We start from the raw sequence: 20,105 nt of genomic DNA on the forward strand, positions 1-20,105 counted from the left end.
AATTCGTCGCGTCGGTTCGTTAGTTGCTTGGGTGTGACCCGAAGGGTTCAGTCAAGATTAAATTGTAATATTAATTACTCATTAATATTACTAATCGGAAGCGGCCTCCACCTAGACATTCTGATCACTTGACCTCACTGAATAATTAGCTTTCTAATAATTTCGAACCCTCTTTCGACCCCATGTGACCTATCCTTCACCCGAAACTACCTTCCCAGCCATCCCAATTCCCAAAACCACCAACAAGTCCAATGAAAGTCCATCGGGGTGGCTGGGTAGGTGGTTTCGGGGGTCTGGGTTGGGTCAGTTGGGGTTGTAGAGGTCAAGTCGGCGATGTCCGGTGGGTAAGGGGGGCGGCTGGCAAGTTTTCGCTGGCGAGGTTAGGTGCTCGTCTAGGTTTTCGCGTAGGGAGAAGATGGCTGGGAATTTTTTTTATTTTTTTTTTAATTTTTTTTAAAATTTGGAGTAATCACGTGTTGACACGTGTCATGGTACCTGCTATAACAGGTCGTTGACTTTATGTTGACTGGTTGGGATTGTTGGAGGAAAACTCAAGGCATAATAGGTTTATTAAAAAATAAACCTAAGTTGGGATTATAAGTGTATTTTTTCCAATATTTAAAATAGGTTTATTTATTTATTTATTTTTACTTTTTTTTAGGGATTATTTATCTATACTTTCTATATTAAAAAGCGTTCCTAAAAATGCCAATATGTCACGTGTATCTCATTCTTGCACATCATCATTCAATATGCCACGTGTACTTCTAGCATATTTTTGTTTTATGTCATGGTTAACCAAAAATGCAAACAATAAGGTTTGAACACAAGACCTCATTGAATGAAGACCTGATATAAGCTAATGTTGTTCTATCTATGCACATAAATATATAAATACATATAAGAAATAAAAACAAAAAAATTTCAAAACTATTTTTTTTTTGGTGTTCCACCCGATTCACCCTTTGGGCTAATCCGGATTCGGGATCAGTTTTGGGTGGTTTGGTTCCAGTCCCCTCCTAATTGTCAAAAACTATTTATTCTTGTTATTGTAATATTTTAATTTTCGACAATAAAAAATTCTTTCAAGCTCTTTAATAATAATATTGATAAAATATTCAAAGTAACACCTGTAGCAACGTCGGGACCGAAAACTAGTTTTTACTTAAAACCTTTATAAAGCTCACATATAGTTAGACAATCATATAAACACCCGCCCCATTTATTTATCACACGGATCTAACCCATATTATAATTATGGCGGGTCATGGCTTGTAAAGGCCTCCATCCCTATTTCCTACCTCTCTGCTGTTATTTCATTGAAGCACACTCAACGTTCTTCATTGAAGCGTTCTCCGTTGAATCTTAATTCTTGTATCTCCCATTGAAGCAGCTTCTAAGGTAAGTTGTTTGTTGTTGTCATCATCATATCGATTTCACAATCTGGGGTTTATATTTGATCTAATCTAATTTAATTATCAGTGCTTTAAGTTTAGGGTTCGTAAATTCTTAGATTATGAAACATCATAACCAAAAGAAAAGAAAATTATGAGCGTAATTTGAATCAATTATCCCTAAAATTATTTATTTTTTGAGATAATTGAATATAAAATTAAATCTCTTTTCCCTGGGCCTAGGGTGGCCGCCCCTCCTGCCACTTAATATACAACCATACTCTTAAAATTCAATTACTTGGTACCTTTAATTGGTTGTTGAAATGGGGATTATGTTTGCAAGTTGTAGTGTATAATGTAAATTTCCCATTGTAACTTGATAGACAACTTAAAGATCCTGGGATATGATTGATATATGAAGAGTCAGGGAAAACATCCATCTTCAATCTAATATTTTTTATGAGAAGAAAAAAAAAATCGTAGAATGTTACGGAAGTGTGTCACTTAAAAACTGCAGAGGGGGTCTTATTTCTGAGGCCTTCCAAAGGGAGGTTAGTTATGTATGAGTAAATGCATAACGAGAGACATGAGGGTCATTTCACGTAAATGTATTTCTGAATTTAGAGTACTAATTACATTATATCATTAAACATTTCAGTGGTACTATTTATGTATGTAGTGGTATTATATATTCATTTAGTGGCACTCACTACGTGTAGAAATAGTATCACTACGGTAAAAATAGTATCACTACATAGTCAATGATACTATCTAAGCTTTCAACGGTACATTTAAAAAATGGCCCCACTTACCCATCTCTCTCCTCCTTTCTCTCATCCCCATGTGCTTTTTAATATTTTATTGTTTGTTATGCATTTGCAAATGCATAACTAACCTCCCTCACTTCTTCCTCCTTATGTCTTGTTTGTTAGAAGTGATTTTCTATTATTATTATTATGGAACAATGATAAAATGTATGTTGTTTATCCTATTCGCAGTCTGTTTATTTCTGTCCTATTTTTTTCCAGCCGTTGACTACTATTGTCACTTCATCCCTCCAAACTTTTTCTTGACTTCAAACACAATCACTAGTCATATAAATAATCTTTGTCTTATATTCTTTTATTGCCTAACTATTTTAGATTCAAATTGATTTAATTATCAGATTTGGGATTTGGGGTTCAGTAGAACCCAGTGGAACTAACCTTGGAGCTGCCACTGCTTGCATAGGGTAGCATGAAGTTCCAAATAGAAGACATTACAGTCTACTTCCCGTATGATAACATTTATCCGGAACAGTATTCCTACATGGTTGAACTCAAACGAGCCCTTGATGCGAAGGGCCACTGTTTGCTGGAGATGCCCACTGGCACTGGGAAAACTATTGCACTTTTATCTCTCATTACCAGTTATGCTCTTTCAAAACCCTCAAATCCTATTAAACTCATTTACTGCACTCGTACGGTTCATGAAATGGAAAAAACACTGGCTGAGCTAAAGGTACTCCATGACTATCAGGTTTGCCACTTGGGTCCCTCAGCTCGGCTCCTTGCTCTTGGGCTTTCTTCCCGTAAGAATCTTTGTATTAATCCAGCTGTTGTCTCTGCTGAAAATAGAGACTCCGTTGATGCCAGCTGTAGGAAGCTTACAGCGAGCTGGGTTAGAGCTCTAGCTGTAGAAAATCCTAATATCCCTACTTGTTCATTTTTTGAGGATTACGAGAAGTCGGGTTCAGAGGCAATTTTGCCCCCAGGTGTATATACTTTACAGGACCTGAGAGCATTTGGCAAGCAGAAAGGATGGTGCCCGTATTTCCTGGCACGCCATATGGTGCAATTTGCAAATGTTGTGGTTTACAGTTACCAGTATCTACTTGATCCAAAAGTTGCTGGGATTATTTCAAAAGAGATGCAGCGGGAGTCTGTGATTGTATTTGATGAGGCTCATAACATTGACAATGTGTGTATTGAGGCTCTTAGTGTTAGTGTCAGAAGGCAAACTCTTGAAGGTGCGACCAGAAATGTTTCTAGGATGTCTCAAGAGATCGAAAGGTACTTTTATATCTGCTTCATTTTTTTTTTTTTTGTGATATATCCCTCGAAAGGTTATTGAAAATATCTGCTAGGTATTCTTAATTTTACATCAAGTACCCAAATAAGAAAATTGACTCCCAAACATTGGTTTACGCTTCCATCTGGGCAACAATCACGCAAAATTTTTATAAATTGGCATGTTAGACAACATAGCGTCAATATCCTAAAATGAATTTGAAAACGTATTGCGAAAACCATTACCATTATATTGGTAAGTGGTTGTTATATTGGTAATATTTGAATAAACAAATGTTTTTCTATTAGCAGTAGAAATTTCCTTGTAGGTTCCTTTGTTGAAATTGCATGTTTGCATTTGATGGTGTCTATTGAAAAAGTTTTGCATCGTGATTTAGGTTTACAGTTTATGTGTATATTTGATCCTAAAATTATATTACGTGGAAAGGAAAGATTACTTATAAGTTAATATTAACTCATTGGATGTGGTAGGTAGGTTCAAGGCCACAGATGCTGGGAAACTACGTGTAGAATACAATCGCCTTGTTGAAGGGTTGGCCCAGAGGGGAAATTTACCAAGTATGTCACTGCTATATAGGCATCTATTTTGATTTTTCTGCATAAAGTTGGCAGTTTCTTAAGTTTCATTAAATTCATTATGCATCTTCTGTAAATTCTTTTACAGTTGGCGATACTTGGCTTTCCAACCCAGCTCTGCCTGAGGATATTTTGAAAGAAGCGGTACCAGGGAATATTCGCCGAGCTGAGCATTTTCTATCTGTTTTGCGTAGGTTGGTGCAATATATCAAAGGGCGGTTGCAAAGTGAGAATTTTGAAAAGGAGTCGCCTGTGTCTTTTGTAGCGTCCCTAAATCAACAAGTGGGACTTGACCAAAAAACCTTGAAGTTTTGTTATGATCGCCTACATTCCCTTATGATGACCCTTGAAATAACCGATACAGATGAGTTCTTAAGTATTCAGACAATTTGTGATTTTGCAACGTTAGTGGGCACATATGCCAGAGGCTTCTCAATTATTATTGAACCCTATGATGAGAGAATGCCTCATATCCCTGACCCCATACTGCAGGTTGGTTTAGACTGACATACTCTGATATGATATATAGCTAACAGCTTGTTATAAACAGTAAAAAGAATTTCTTTCCCCTCTCTTTGCTTCTGTTACTGTTTGACAACCCAAATTTTTGTCTGCTGTTTCTTTTTAATATATATTTGCTTACCTTTTGTATCATTATTACTTTTAGATTTTATTATATTAATTTCTCATCCATTGCTCATTATAATACTTGTTTGTGCTTTGACATTGAAATTTCAGCTGAGTTGTCATGATGCTTCACTTGCTATTAGGCCTGTATTTGAACGCTTCCAAACAGTTGTAATCACCTCTGGAACTCTGAGCCCTATAGATCTGTACCCACGCCTTCTGAATTTTAATCCTGTAGTCAGTCGAAGTTTTACTATGTCCTTGACAAGGGACTGCATATGTCCAATGGTCCTAACACGCGGAAGGTGAAAGTTTAATCTTGGATTTTCATCTTATTTTCATATTTAAGTTTCTGATTGAATGTTGTGTGAAGTTTAAAGACCTTGTACCCTCAGTTAAAATTTTGAGTTATCATTATATAAGTCTGGTTAACATGTAGATGCCTTTTTTGCTATTGACGTATATGGCTTGTATGTTTGTTTCAGTGATCAACTTCCAGTCAGCACAAAGTATGATATGAGAAGTGATCCAGGTGTTGCAAGGAACTATGGAAGGCTATTACTAGAAATGGTTTCTGTTGTTCCTGATGGAATTGTGTGTTTTTTTGTCAGTTATTCATACATGGATGCCATTGTTAATACTTGGAATGAAACCGGTATTCTAAAGGTATAGATGATGTCCAAGCATCGAATTTTGTAATATACATCGCATAATCATATTTCTTTCTCAATCTAGTTATTCTGCTGATTTGATTTGTGAATTAATTTGCTGATACTGGGTGTCCTATATCTGAAATGTCAGTATTGTGTTAGTGTGTTACATTGTGTTTGAGGGTATTTATGTTTGCTCTTTTTCACTGTCTTCTGGATTCAAATTTTGGTTATGAAAGAAATGATTCTCAAACCCTTGTTATTGCAGGATATAATGCAGCATAAACTTGTATTCATTGAAACTCAAGATGTTGTTGAAACTACATTGGCTCTAGACAACTACCGCAAGGCTTGTGATTGTGGGAGAGGTGCTGTCTTTTTCTCTGTTGCAAGGTAAGATGTGCTTGATGATTTTCTAACTCTAATAATTTTTTCTTCTATTTAAACAATCATAATATTAAATGTCCATCATGGTAAGGTATATATATTTCACGATTTTCATCCTCTGGCTTTATTTGGAATTGCTGTTTGTTTTATTTTTGTAACATCATTACAGTGGTGCAGGATCAATATTTTTGTTCCATCTTATATCAGATACTTTGAAAATTTTGCTTGTGGCTGGGGAAGTGGATCAGGGCTTTTTAATTGGGTTGTTTAGCAAGTTCAGATAGGGTATGACCATAAATATTAACGAGTTCATCCACATTGACTAAGAAATCTTGCGTCAAACTCATGCATCCGTTTGGCAGTTTGCATAGGAAATCGCACAGGCTTACTGAATCCTGATTGTGTGTGAGCGTGCGCATGTGGCTTTTGTTTTGTCATGTTTGTTTTTTTGCTTACATGTAGAATATACGACAGAAGAAAAATGTTGCCTGTTAAAATTTATTTGGAAAGATTGTCATTAATCATTTTTGATTTTGTACTACCTCCGTTCTTTTTTGTTCTACTCACTTACTATTCATGTGGACAAACTAAAAAAACTTTGACTGTCTATGGCTTTTTATGTACAAATTAAAAATTTTCGTGTGTGATCTTGTAAGTCTTTTTCAATGAATAGTTTCCAAATCTTATTTTCATAGTGTGCATTATTACATTAATTAAAGATATTATTGGTCAAACATATGCTTTGGAGGTCAAACAAATTGCAAGTTAGTCGAACAAAAAAGAACGTAGGGAATACTTTTGAATATGAATTATTTATGGAAGGTATTATCAGAAAATTAATGTATGTCCTGTTGCAGAATCAAGAGGTTGAGAAGTTTACAATGACCTGATATAAAATTTGAGATGTTTATTGCATACTTCACTTTTATTGCAGGGGAAAGGTAGCTGAAGGTATAGATTTTGATCGACATTATGGCAGATTAGTGATCATGTATGGGGTTCCTTTCCAGTACACATTGAGCAAGTGAGTGGCTCTGTTCCCTTCTGTGTTTTAACTTGTTACTAATCTTACTACCTATTGAATTTAAAGCTTTTCCCCTTGCATGCATCAACAACACAGATTGCATATATTTTCTTTATTAGGGAAGACTCTCGTGAGATTCCCTCCATATATTTATAGGGGAAGACTCTTGTGAGATTCCCTCCTTTACTAGATAACACTTCTGTATGTGAGATTACTCTCTATCTTCTAAATTTTCACTCGTATGTTATAATTTTTTATTCATAGGTTCTAAATCTTAAATGAGTTAAATCAAATGTTCTTAATTATTACTCACCTGTTTTAAATTTGAATTAATTCTTCTAAATTTCATATCCCATGTTCAAGATTTTAATGATATGTTCTAAATTTTTACTCGTATTCACATGTTCTAAGTTTTATCAATATGTTTTAATCAGACATTCTTAATCTTTACTCACGTGACAGCTGAGAGCCTAAGATGGACGGGTTGTTCAAAAATAAGTTTAGTTTAGCAAAACTAAGTTAAGTTCAGCAAAATTAAACTTAGTTCATTTAAAAAAGTTTTATAGAATCAACAACTTTAAAGCAACAAATATGATAGTGAATCAGTAATTACAAGTTCTAATTGGTATTTGTTGTTTAGGTTTAGTAAAAATTATAGTGAGTGTAGCAAAAATAATTAAGGCCTTGTTCTTTTCACCTTATTCAAATAATATTTAGTCAAAGTAATTGCAAAAATAATTTTTAATAAGTAAAAAGAAATTTTGTCAGAAAAAAACCATTTAAAGCACTCTTTTTGTTCGAAAAAACCTTTTAAATTTTTTTGGCAATCTAAAGCTTGAATCTAAAATTTTTTTGTCGAAGACAACCAAAAAGCTCTAATTACCCTAATTATCCTCTAATTACCTTTTAAGTCTCAATTAATTATTAAAAAGTTAAATTAAATTAAATTAAAAAAACATAAAATACCTTAACCCCCACCCCAGCCACCCCACCTCTGCAGTAATCGTGGCGGCTAGAATCCCCTCCCTCTCCCTTGCGACGACACCGACGGTGCCCCTACCATTTGCCGTCAACCTCCCCCTTCCCCCTAAACCACCACCCCTAATATTCCCTTTATTTGGGCACAAACCTAGCCCTCTCCTTCGCCAACAATGATCCAGCCCAACCCCTATCCCCGATCGACGCCGGAAATGCTCACAATATCAAACCCAAAAGCTCTTTCGAAATTGAGATTCAAAGGATCCAAAGTTTATGCGATTTGTTTGGATAATCTTTTTGAAGGTAAAATTTGCCGACGAACAGGGTTAGAGGAAAAGGGAGGGGGTCGGTCGGGGCTCGGGGGTAGTGGTTGTGGGTTGGTGCTGGCGGGGAAGTGGGGCTGGGTTCATGTCCAGGAATATTGAGGATGGTGGTTCAAGGGGAAGAAGGAGGGTGACGGACTGATGGTGGGGGTAGGGGTGGCATCAGCACCGGCGCAGGGTAAGGGAAGTGGGAGGGTTCTGTTCGCCGTGGCTGCTGCAGGGGAGGGGGAGGCTGGTTGGTGGTGGGGTGGGGGTTTATATTTTATTTTAATTAATGCTATAATTTAGAATAATTAATTGAGAGTTAAAGGGTAATTAGGGAAAATTAGAGGATAATTAGGGTAATTAGGATTTTTGGTTGTCTTCAACAAAAAAAATTTAGAATAAGGTTTTAGATTGCCAAAAAAAACGTAAAAAGGTTTTTTCTGAAGAGTGCTTTAAATGGTTTTTCTGAAAAAATTTCCTAAGTAAAAATTAGTAATTAAAAAAAATAAATATAATAGAGAATAGTGAAATGAGTTTTATTTAATAAAAAAAATATAAGTTCAGTAAATATATTTAATTTCAGAAAAAATAAATTCAATTCATCTAAAGTAAGGTGAAAAGAACATGCTCTTTATTTCGACAAAAATAATATCAGTTCTACAAAATTCAGGTTAAACTCTTCTGCTTCATCACCACCTCCTATCACCAAAACCAGCCAATAACAACCCATCTATCTCAGCTGCCCAACATGTGTCCTAGACATTTCCCACTTGACTAATCATAACCTCCACCTTTTCTCTGTGCTAAAATTACTTGGCAAAACCCCAGAGCTTTTAGTCTTTCACACTGTCAAAACTAACCACTTTCCCCATTTCAAAACAGTTGCACCATTTGCTTTTTCACTGTCTTGGATGCACTATTTTTACCATAAACATCTTTAATCAAGCATTAGCAAAATTATATAAAGCTGATTTCTTGGAAAAGACACTAGAGGTTTCTAATTCACTCTTGACTATGTTTTCTCTTATATACTAATGAGAATTTATGGTCCAAGAATTTAAAGTTTTACTTTCAATAGAGAACTGGTGCATTAGGATATGAAGAAAAGGTACATTGATATTAATTCATAAGTTCATAGTGGCCTATTTTACTTCGGCACTTCATCTTTCTCAGTAAATGTGTTGGGTAATTCTAGAAGTTTATGAAATCCATACTTGACTCTTGTTATTCATCCAAACAGCACAAGGCTTCCAAGAAAAGCAATAAGTATGACTACTGTCCTTTAAATAAGCTTTCTACTGGTAGCAAGATTTGTCCCCAATCATCTTTTGTTACCTAAGATAGATTGTGTATAAAAAACAAGAGAAGTGGAAGAGGAAACTTAGATCTTTTGGTATTAAAAAAAAAAAGGTGTAACAAACAAGAGAAACAGAAGAGAAAACTAGGGTTTTTATGCTCACGAATGGGTTAGGAGATTAGTGTTATCAACTTCCCCCACCCCACCACGCAAGAAACAAAGACAGCAACTATACCAGCAGATTGTTATTTTTTACCCCAAGGTGGTAAATTGCTAACCTTAACCCCTTACTAACAGGTTAGATAATACTTAAAGATCATAATTGATGGAGTTTTTTTCTTTATTTGGGGAAAGGGAAAGGGGGAGGGGGAGAGGGAGAGGGTGATGGTTATTTGATAAAATGCTAGCCTTACCCTCATACTAACCTCACGCCTTTGTTCTATTTCCTTATTTGGTCATATACTTATATTTGTTTTCTTTTGGAGGTGCGGTTTCAATGGTGGTGGTTATGGAGGTCTTGTGGTGGTGACTATAGTGGGTTACTATTGAAATGGATTGGGGAGGTAAGAAGAGATATAAAAGAAATAGACATTAAAATAAAAATTAAAAAAATTTGACTTGTTAAATACTCCCTCTGTCCCTTAATACAAAGCCTCATTTCCTTTTTGGGTAAAACCAAAACACAATGTCTCCTTTTATTTAAAGGTTGTATTTTTTGACATTATTACTCTTTTTTTTTTATTTATTTATTTTTATTTATTTATTTATTTATTTATTTATTTTTTTTTATGAGGTGTCATCTTTTTTCCTTTACTTCTTTGTACTTTTAACATTAATTTCCAACGCTTTCGCTCTCTATCTCTTCAATTATTCCAAACTACTTTTTCTTTTTCTATCTCTTTCGAATCCCACATGCACATATATACTTTTAATCATTAGTTTCAAAGAATTTACTACTTTCTTATTTCCCGCGTAAAAACCAAAAGAGGCTTTTATATTAAGGGACGGAGGGAGTAAGTTACAAGTAAAAAGGATCGTTTTGAGCAAATGAGAGGTAAAGGTGGGATTGTTTAAGATTTCAAAAAGATGCACTACTACATAAACGAGCGAATGCAATCCCTAAAGTTGCAATAGGGCAAAAAACCGTTGCTATAGACCTATTGTAACGGTTATTGGACCGTTGCATTTGAGGCCGTTGCACTAGATCTAATGTAATGGTTCTTTTGACTTAATGCTACGGTTCTTTTGACCTAATGTAACGTTCACATAATATCTCTCATGGACCGTTGCATTAGGACCTAATGCAACGACCTTATAAACCTAATGCAACGGTCATTATAAAATCTCATAGACCGTTGCAGTAGAGCTGATGCAATGCATATATAGACCAAATGCAACACATATTGCCTATGTTGGGACCGTTGCATTTGCTCATTATTATTATTATTATTATTATTATTATTATTATTATTATTATTATTATTATATGCTTGTTTCAATTTCATTAATATTCAAATGAGGTAAACGAAATTGAATAACAATCTTTCATTTTGATTAATAAAATATTGTATTTAATTTACATTGTATGATTATGCAGTTACTGCTTCATTGAAATAATTCCTAAGCCAAAATACGTAAAACTTATATTTTCTTTAATAACTTGTAACTTTACAATTTTTTTTAAAAAAAAGAAAAAAAAATTCAATTCAAGTAGTAGCATCTCCAGAACTGCAGAAGTAACAACAGCTGGCAGTAGCAGGCAGGCAGCACCAGCTCTGGCAGAGCAGAAATAGCAGCAGCAGCAGCTCCGGCACAACAGAAATAGCAGCAGCAACAACAGCTCCGGCAGAGCAGAAATAGCACCAGCAGCAATGGCTTATGTTTTTATACCTGAAACAATGACATCCACAATTTATAAGCCATCAAATCATCAATAGAACTAATCGCAGCAAATCACTGTGCATGCTGCAAAGTTGGTCACATTTCACGTATTCAAATGCCAAGTGCTCAAGTGCAGTCAAAATGTCAAAGAAACTACCTTAAATTCAAACACACAACAAGAATAATTAGTTAGATTTTGGTAGTTGAAAGCATCCAAGCAATCAACCAAATGGTGATTATACTTGAACATAAAAAAAAAACTCAAAATTCAGTACTTCATATAATCATAGCAGCCAAATCCATAAATAAAAAAGTAAATATGTTATCCATTAGCAGCAGCCTCGGCAGGCTTGCCAAGGCCAGCTGCAGCAGCAGCCAAGGCAGGCTTGCCAAGGCCATCTGCAGCAGCAGCCTGGGCAGGAGCAGTAGCTGCAGCCTTGCCAGGCCAGCTGCAGCAGCAGTCTTGCCAGGCCAGCTGTAGCAGCAGCCTCGGCAGGCCAGCAGCAGCTGCAGCCTTGCCAGGTCAGCTGCAGTAGCACCCTCGGCAGGGCAGCAGTCCTTGCCAGGCCAGCTTTCAGTAGCAGCCTCGGCAGGGCAGCAACCCTTGCCAGCCCAGCTCCATTGTAATGTACAACAAAGCTCCATCACCTGCTCACTCATAATCACATGTCACACCCACCGAGGCTTTTCAATGGGTTCAAGAGTCTCAGAATCAGTGACGTGAATGGTATAAATCTCATATCCTTTACTATCTTCCGCATATGCAATCAGCTTCTTGTTAGGAACCAGGAATATATTACCCCAAAAAATGAGGTCAGAAACCAAAACTAATAGTGGTAGAGGTGTGAGAAGATGCAAGTTTACCTTTAAAGTATCAATGCAACAGTATGCATACTCCTTAGCCTTAACATTCTCTTCGTAGTAGTAGTTACCTTTCCGTAAAGGTGTCATCCTCCTTTATTTGTCCTCTAATCTCGGCAAACAGCTTTTGTTCAAATTGCTTGGTCCCTAAACAAATATGATGAATTTCACCATTACAAACTGGAACTGCACACTTCAAATTCTATTCAAGTCATTCAAATTCTCCCGAGCTCATACTACAACACTTTCTTTCCGTTCTTCCTCAGATTAACTAACCAAATATAAAACACACATACCTATCAAAAAGTAAATCTCATGATTGGGTGAAAATAGGAACAACATTGACAATAATATAAAATAGGCAACAATGCACGAGTAAAATCAGTTAGCATGTGCAGCTATTAATAAATGCATCACTATAAAATATGCATAGAATGAGGATTCTAAAGAAGATAAGGAAATAGTTGGTGAAAACCGAAAACCCTAAAATCTAACATACGTCAATAATCAAACAAATGACAATCGAAACAACACACAAAATAGCAATTCACAAGATAACAACGAATTTGAATTTGAAATTTGAAACCCTAAATCTAACATAATTGATAATCAAATGAATTACTACCAAAATCAGCATAAATATTAGCAATTAAAAGCAAGATTATGCGAAATTTAGAAGCTTAGATCTAGAAATTACCCTTGAAAGAGGAGGAGATTACAAAACACCGACAACAAATCAACAGGATAGCTGGGACTCTTAGGAGTGTGACCTGGTGAAGGAGGCGAGAGGGACGGTGAGCGAAACTCGATAAAGCTTCTTCAAATTTAAGCAAATTCGAAACCCTAAAAATTGATATTAGGATATTTGAGTTTACCCGGTGAATGATGAAGGAGAAAGCATGCAATGGGGGTGTTTGATGAGAATTAAGAGATGAGAGGTTGAGGGTGAGAGAGGACAGAGATATGAAAAGGAAGTAAAGAGAATGCAGAGGAGAGATAGTGAGCTTTTCACGAAATTCTGGGTACACTAATTTTGCTTGATTAAGAAAGGCACACACATTTGCACCTTGCACATGCTAATAAGTTATACGGAGGAATTAATGCAACAGCCATTACAAAGCCATTGCAATAGGCAGAAAATTCGTTGCATATGAAGAGCTACCGCAACGGTTATCTTAAAACTGTTGCAATAGGAAAAAATTTCGTTGCATTTAGCTTTACCCGTTGCATTGGACCGTTGCGTTAGCTATAACCATTGCATTTGACCATTGCTTTTGCTCGTTTATGTAGTAATGATGGGAATGTTTTGAACAGAAGTAGCAAAGGTGGGATTATTAGTTTCCATTTTTTTCCTTTTCTTTTTCTTCTCCTAGTGTTATTGAGCCCACCCTCTCCCACAATCATTTTTCTTCTCTACTTTTTAATTTCATAAAAGTGATTAACAAATAGAGATGGACTAATTTTGGATGATTGGAAAAATAGAAGAGATTGTGAGAGAGATAATAGAGAAAATACCAAGGAACTTATTTATTGTCTTTCATGTTGGGAACTACTGCATAACATTTTTAGGGGGCATTTGGCTCGAAAGGTTTTTATTTTACATATGTTTGAGATCACTGTGTGATTTGTTCCGCAAATATGCAAGGCTTGTAAAGTGTGAGGCCCAGCATCCAAACCCCTTAGGCCTCAAGATTTGAACCTAACTCCATGGGAATTTGAATTTGGTATTTATTACTACGTATTTCAATTTTTATATATTTGTACGCCATGACACACCACCACAACTAGCTCTTGCCTGTGCTATCCCCATCATCTACCTTTGTTCCCCCCATCACCTTCCTTGTTGACTCATGTCCTCTCCCACGCCATCACTTGCCCTTACCTCACCACAAAACAAACCATCAGAACCAACCAATATTCAAAACAACCGACATCAGCACTGCATATAGCAGCCATCAATTCTCTAAAATAATCAGTAATAAATTTAAAATGTTAGCTATCGTTATGGCCATGGAAGTCATAAATCTGTAACTTTTGTGTGAAAATCGACCGTCAAACAATATAAGCTTGAAGTAGGAGTAGATGGAGGAACATGGAGGGTTGGTGCCAGAAAAAAAGAAATGGAAAGGAAGGAAGAGAGGGGTTGGGCAGAAAAAGGTCGGTGCTACATGTTGGGAGATGGTCCCGGCGATGGATGAAGTTGGTGTTGGTTTACACACTGGCTTTAACGTGGGACGAGAGATATTAGAACACGGAAAATTGAGGGAATTGGAGTGAGAATGAGGATATTTTTTATTCATTTTTTTATTTTTTTTATTTTCTGATAAAAATGATTGGGCGTTAGGGATTTGAATTCTATTGCTTGCAAACCCAAATAAGCCTGGCGTCTATGTTTTCCTAAATCCATGTATTTTATGCTGAAATTCATATTTTACACATGATTTTGAACTTTGCTGGCATAGAAGGGAATGAATTCATTTCAATCGAGCAAATCACATTACCTTTCTTTATTTCTTTTCTCGTACTTTTCTATCTCGGGTTTTTCCTTACCTTTGAGAGAACCAAACAATATCTGAGTAGCTGGAACTGTTTTCATAGTTGCAATTACTAGTTTCATGTTGTGGGATCATGTCATCTTTGTAGCATTGATAGTTCTCAATTGAGGTCAAATAATCTGAGCTTGTTGGATCTTTATATTGCAGGATATTGCTTGCTCGACTGGAATATTTGCGGGACACTTTTCAGATAAAAGAAGGGGATTTTCTGACTTTTGATGCTTTGGTACTGCTATTGCCTCGTGAATTATTGTTTTTAATTATTACAATGTGTATTGATTGCTTTTAGCTGTTGGATTAATTCAATTGTTCTTTGTCAGAGACAAGCTGCTCAATGTGTGGGCAGAGTAATTCGTTCAAAGGCTGATTATGGAATGATGATATTCGCTGACAAAAGGTTTGCTACTGTACTAACAATTAGATATATGGTTTGTTTTGTTTTGTTGAAGATCAGCAGATACCTAAAATTCTATATGGTCTGTTCAAAGGAAAATACAGTCATAATGTTGTTAACATAATTTTATGCTTGGAATCAATCAATCAAAGCCTTAATCCCATTAGTGGGGTTGGCTACATGAAATTTATGCTTGGAATCAAAATATTAAAAACAATGGCTCTCTGACATCAAAGTTACAGCATTCAAATTGTCTTTTTTTTTTTTTTCAAAGCATTCTTCACCTTATTCTTCCTCCGTTTCTATTTAGTTGACGCGTTTGATTTAGGCACATATATTAAGAAAAGGAGAGGAGAGAGAATGATAAAGCAAGTGGAGTAGCTTGTAAATGCAAGGTAAAAAGTTTACCCCAAAAGGAAACGTGTTAACTAAAAAAAACTTCCTAAAAAGGAATATGTGTCAACTAAAAAGAAACGGAGGTAGAATCAAAACTAATTAATTCCATAATCTTGCGGATTTAAAATCCATTAAGCAGCTGTTGACAACAGTGCATTGTTAATTGTGATTTACGCTTTGTTTGGATAGGAAATAAGGAAAGTAAGGATGTGGAGGGAAAGATGAGGGAGGGAAGGGAAGGGAAAAGAAAAGGAGGGAGAGGTGAGCTCCATTTTCCCTCCAAATCTCTCCAATTTTGGAGAGATTATGTTTATTAAAGAGAGTAAAAATGGATCCCTCCCTCTTCTTTCCCTTCCTTCCCCCAATCCTTTATCCAAACAAAAGAGTTTGTCCCCCTCCTTTTCTCTTCCCTTTTCCTTCCATTTCCTTCTATCCAAACAAGGTGTTAATGTTTTCAAGTGTGATGTGGTTGTAGGTGTTGTATGCTGTCTTAGATGTGTGCCAAAATGATTAAAATTTTTCAGTCTTTTAAAATAATTAATTCTTTGTCGGTTTCTTTTGCAGATATAGTCGGCATGATAAGCGCTCCAAGCTGCCTGGATGGATATTATCTCACCTACGTGATGCCTACCTTAATTTGAGCACTGATATGGCTTTACACATAGCAAGAGAGGTGCCATTTTGATTGATTACTTACATATGTTGTATGGAGTAACTAACATAATCTCAAAAATTATTGCCACAATCCTTGCAATATCTTGTGTGGATAAGAGAATTTTTTGTGTGCTGCAGTTTCTCCGAAAGATGGCTCAGCCATATGATAAGAGTGGCGCCAGTGGTAAGAGAACCCTTTTATCGCAGGAAGACGTGGAGAAGATGAGCAATGGCTACAATGCTGGGGCAGATGAGACAGTGTTCTGAAATTTTAGCAATATGTTTGTTTAGAGATAAGTAGTTTATAGACCAAGCTAGCTAAATCCTACTTTCTTGCAGACTATTATTGATTGGAGCCAGTTTTTGGAGATGTAGCTTGGAAGTTGGGTCTGTGGTTTGCAGTTAGAACAGATTTTGTACTTATGTTCAGAATTGAAGAGGACAAAATGGACAATGGCTAAAAGTTTCGTATGTTCAGAGACTTGCCAACTCATTTATCGAAAACACTACATTCACACTCAGTGTACAAATTGATTTTACACACTACAAATAAAATTTGAACAACTCAGCAGGTCCCACAAAAAAGAAGAGGGAAGGGAAATTAATGGGAGGGAAACTTGGGCGGTAAAAATTTTGGTCTTTTGGCGGATGAGGGTTGGGTTGAGCGGGATAATTTTTGTTGAGCGCCAAACATTAATGGTAAAATTCTTTAATAATCCCAAAAGCCCCCATTTTTTTCTCTCTCCTCCATCAATGGCATCGTCTGTTCTTGTTAATTCGTAGTTTTGGCCGAAGAAGATTAAAGATTTAAAGTGATGAGTTGGGATAGCACTGGTTATTGCATTTTAAAGAGGTAGAAGAACAATAAAGTCTTATTATTTTACTCAAGGTACTACTATTTCCTTATAATTTCTATATTAATATGTATAGTTAGTTTTGATTAGGCTTTTTTATTTACTTGAATTTCATAATTGTAATAGAATTTAAAGTGATAGGATTCGATTTTAATTGTTATTATCAGGTTAGTAGGTTACAATTCAGTTGAATTAGAGAATTGCTTGGTTAATTTTAAACAAATTGAAATTAAAGTGACAAGATTGACATTATATTGCAATTTTTTAAAATATAACTCATGATCTTTGGGCCTTTAGCAGATAGGGATGAAAATAGAGTGTTAGTTTAAGTGTTGATTGTCTACCCATCTAATTTGTAGAGTATGGTGCATACTGTAATTAGGTTGGATGTTAATGTTAAATCGGACTCTTTAATGAGGTAATTTTTCTTTCTATATTTCTGTTTACTATTGTGGGTTGTGTAATTTACTGATTATACTTTGCTAAAATTAAATAATCAACTGTCTCAGGGATTAATGTATTGCCTTATTATTCCATATTTTGTGATTATCATCAGTACTAATGTCCTCTATTTCTGAGTATAAAATATTTTTCACAGTGAGAAGAATGCTGCATTCCTCCTGCTCCTTCCGCTTAGTTCTTCTCTTTATCTCTTTCTTTTGCTGTTTTTTTTTTTTTATTTATTTTTATTTTTATTATGGTATGTTTATTGCTAGGTCATATGATATGTTGTTGATGTTGCTGCTGCAGAAGTGCAGATTCGGATGTTGCTGAAGATGATGAAAAGGGGGGAGGCAGAGGAGCTGAGAAGGGGATTGGTTTGCTACTAAGAATATTTAATAGAAACTTTTAATAGTAATTTGCTACTAAGAAAAAAAAAAATTAAGTTACAAAACTAGTTTGTATATATTTTTTTTCTTGAAGGAACAAAGCAAGTTTGTATTATCATTACTCTCTCGTTATTTACTCAATGTCAATTACATTTTAGACTTATTTGTCAAGAAGGGTTACAAAAAAGAGAGAATTTGTAAAAAATAAAATAAAAAAATACTTCTATATTTTTTTATTCGTGATGTTCGAAGTATTCAATTTATTGATGCATCAATGAGTAGTTGTGTACTCCGTAGTTTTTTTTTTTTTTTTTCCATATTCACTTCTTCCTACAATTACAAATTTACAATAGTATACGAAGCTTAGCAACTTATTAATCAACTAATTGAGTTAATTAGATTTATCTCCAACATAAGATGTATTGAACTGAACTGAACTAAATATTTTATGAGAGAACGAAATTAAAAACTGAACTGAACTGAAAATAATTTGAAGCGGACAGGCTCTTAGTGTATAGTTTGTGCAATTGAAATGATTTCATTGGACTCATATCAAGATATCTCATTGACTCATTTTTGGATTCTTACACTTTAATTATTACTTGTAGTATTGTATGTCAATTTCTCGTATTCTAGAAGACAATAACTTGAATATGAAATGAGGATATGGAATGGATGGACGGTTTGTCCATCTATCTCCCCCAAGAGTGACCTAGGTTCGATTTTAACCCCACCCTCCTGTGATAGGAGGGGCTCCTATTTTTAGTGAATTTAACTTATTTTTGCTTAATTGGAATTGAGGGATACCCAGTTAATTCCCTAGACAAACAAAATTTGTTTGTCTTTTCAAGTACCAGTGAAGGGGTATATACGTCTTTTCATGTACTAGTTGAAGGGTACATGTATAATTTCCTCACCAAACAGTAAAAGCAAGTTGCAACACAGTAATTGGACAGCTCACCAAAAGTACTGAATAAATGACCCTGCTTTTTCAATATATTTACAAAAATGCCATCAGGTTAACAAAATTTGTTTATTTGGCAGATTAACTTGTATTTTCCCATTGGAATTATTTTTACAGAACTGAAATTATTTTGAACTGAACTTATTTTTAGTGAATTAAACTGAAAATCGAATTAAATAAAAAAGAGTGCCACGTGGCACCTAAACTTTTTTAGGAACGCCAGACTTTGGGTGTACAGTGTACCCAAGTGTATATAACAAATTCCACTCTATATCATTCTCTACCAATTTTTTAGTAACTCAAGTGACACCTAGATAATAGCCCACGAATTGTTGTTTAGGATAAAAAATATCTATTAAAAATATTTTATAACAGTAATGATTTTATCTAAACATCCGATAAAACTCTTTAGAATTGGTAGTCTGAGAGGTGACTTACTCATTAACATTTAATCATATATTAAAAAAAAACAACGATCGATGTGTGAGATTAATGCCCTAAACTCTTCACCTTACAAAAACCAATAAAAATTTGTTTAGGGTTACTTGAAGGATTTGGTCAGGGGTTACTTAATGGATTACTCGGTCATGGGTTACTTGAGGTTACTCGCTCAGGATGGATGGGTCGGGTCCACTGGGTGATGAGTTGGATGAAATCGATGAATCATCACTCAAATCCGACTCAATCTGTCACCCAACTCATCCATCGTTCATCTGTCACCCGCTTAAGTTCGAGTTTTCATCCATATATTTGGATCGGGTGAATAGTTATTCATTGGGTTTGGATGATATTGCCACCCCTACTTGTGAAGGTATATCGTGTATATTGTTTAAGTCTTGTAAAATTTTTAGGTATGATATTGCCATAATAGCCAACGAATAGATAACAAGTATGTATGCCATAACAAAGGTGGATTGATATCAAGTTTGCCATAATAGCCCACGAATAGTCATATTACATACCTTTTTAACTAGTATCATTTTGAATAAGTTTAACCATCTACTGTTTTTTTTAGTAATCCTAGATGAATTAGTAGTAACACATTTTGTTAACAATTGGTTGAACTTGTCCCACATTGAAAGAAAACAAAGAGAAAAAAATTCACAATTTCTATTTAAACAGAATCCAATGAAAAAACTTGAATACAATTAATAATTTTACTTCATTTTTAACAAGTAAAAGACTTTAATTATGTCAATAACTATACAATTAAATATTTTGATACCATTTTTTAAATCTCACATTCTCAATCAATCAACAATTATGACAAGGTTCAAAGAATCATTAAACACTTTATAGGATCAATTTAGTATTTTCAAGAGACGTGATTGATGTTTGACTTAACCTCTTACCCTTTTAAATTAGTATCATTTTGGATTAACTTTTAACCCTACATTATTTTTTTT

General features: G+C 35.1%; 1 protein-coding gene and 1 long non-coding RNA gene across 4 annotated transcripts; one reads left to right on the top strand and one right to left on the bottom strand.

Annotated features, from left to right (window-relative positions):
- The first annotated feature begins 1,260 nt into the window (after window positions 1-1,260).
- LOC110724179 (DNA repair helicase XPD) lies at window positions 1,261-16,572 on the top strand. 3 transcript variants are annotated; one of them, XM_021903580.1, is made up of 12 exons: window positions 1,261-1,401; window positions 2,560-3,445; window positions 3,939-4,021; window positions 4,128-4,531; window positions 4,778-4,971; window positions 5,152-5,332; window positions 5,585-5,709; window positions 6,638-6,727; window positions 14,755-14,833; window positions 14,928-15,004; window positions 15,962-16,070; window positions 16,190-16,572. In XM_021903580.1, the coding sequence occupies exons 2-12, from the start codon at window positions 2,631-2,633 to the stop codon at window positions 16,316-16,318; spliced, it is 2,286 nt and encodes a 761-aa protein (XP_021759272.1). In that variant the 5' UTR covers window positions 1,261-1,401; window positions 2,560-2,630; the 3' UTR covers window positions 16,319-16,572. The 3 variants fall into 3 exon arrangements, with proteins under 3 accessions (XP_021759272.1, XP_021759273.1, XP_021759274.1); XM_021903581.1 differs by having other exon boundaries at window positions 2,625-3,445; XM_021903582.1 differs by having other exon boundaries at window positions 2,630-3,445.
- Window positions 10,830-13,341, bottom strand: LOC110724181. The gene is made up of 3 exons (XR_002511884.1): window positions 12,750-13,341; window positions 12,056-12,199; window positions 10,830-11,200 (listed from the first exon to the last, which is right to left on the bottom strand). It is a non-coding gene; the product is annotated as an uncharacterized LOC110724181 (long non-coding RNA).
- Window positions 16,573-20,105: the final 3,533 nt, after the last annotated feature.

Source organism: Chenopodium quinoa, unplaced genomic scaffold (genome assembly GCF_001683475.1).
Source record: "Chenopodium quinoa cultivar QQ74 unplaced genomic scaffold, ASM168347v1, whole genome shotgun sequence".
Taxonomy (NCBI): domain Eukaryota; kingdom Viridiplantae; phylum Streptophyta; class Magnoliopsida; order Caryophyllales; family Amaranthaceae; genus Chenopodium; species Chenopodium quinoa.

Excerpts from the sequence above, each read along its gene's own strand:
- LOC110724179 (XM_021903580.1), top strand. The coding sequence starts at position 2,631 with ATGAAGTTCCAAATAGAAGACATTACAGTCTACTTCCCGTATGATAAC. Across the intron at positions 5,333-5,584 it reads ATGAAACCGGTATTCTAAAG|GATATAATGCAGCATAAACT; the intron begins GTATAGATGATG and ends TTGTTATTGCAG. Across the intron at positions 16,071-16,189 it reads CTTTACACATAGCAAGAGAG|TTTCTCCGAAAGATGGCTCA; the intron begins GTGCCATTTTGA and ends TGTGTGCTGCAG.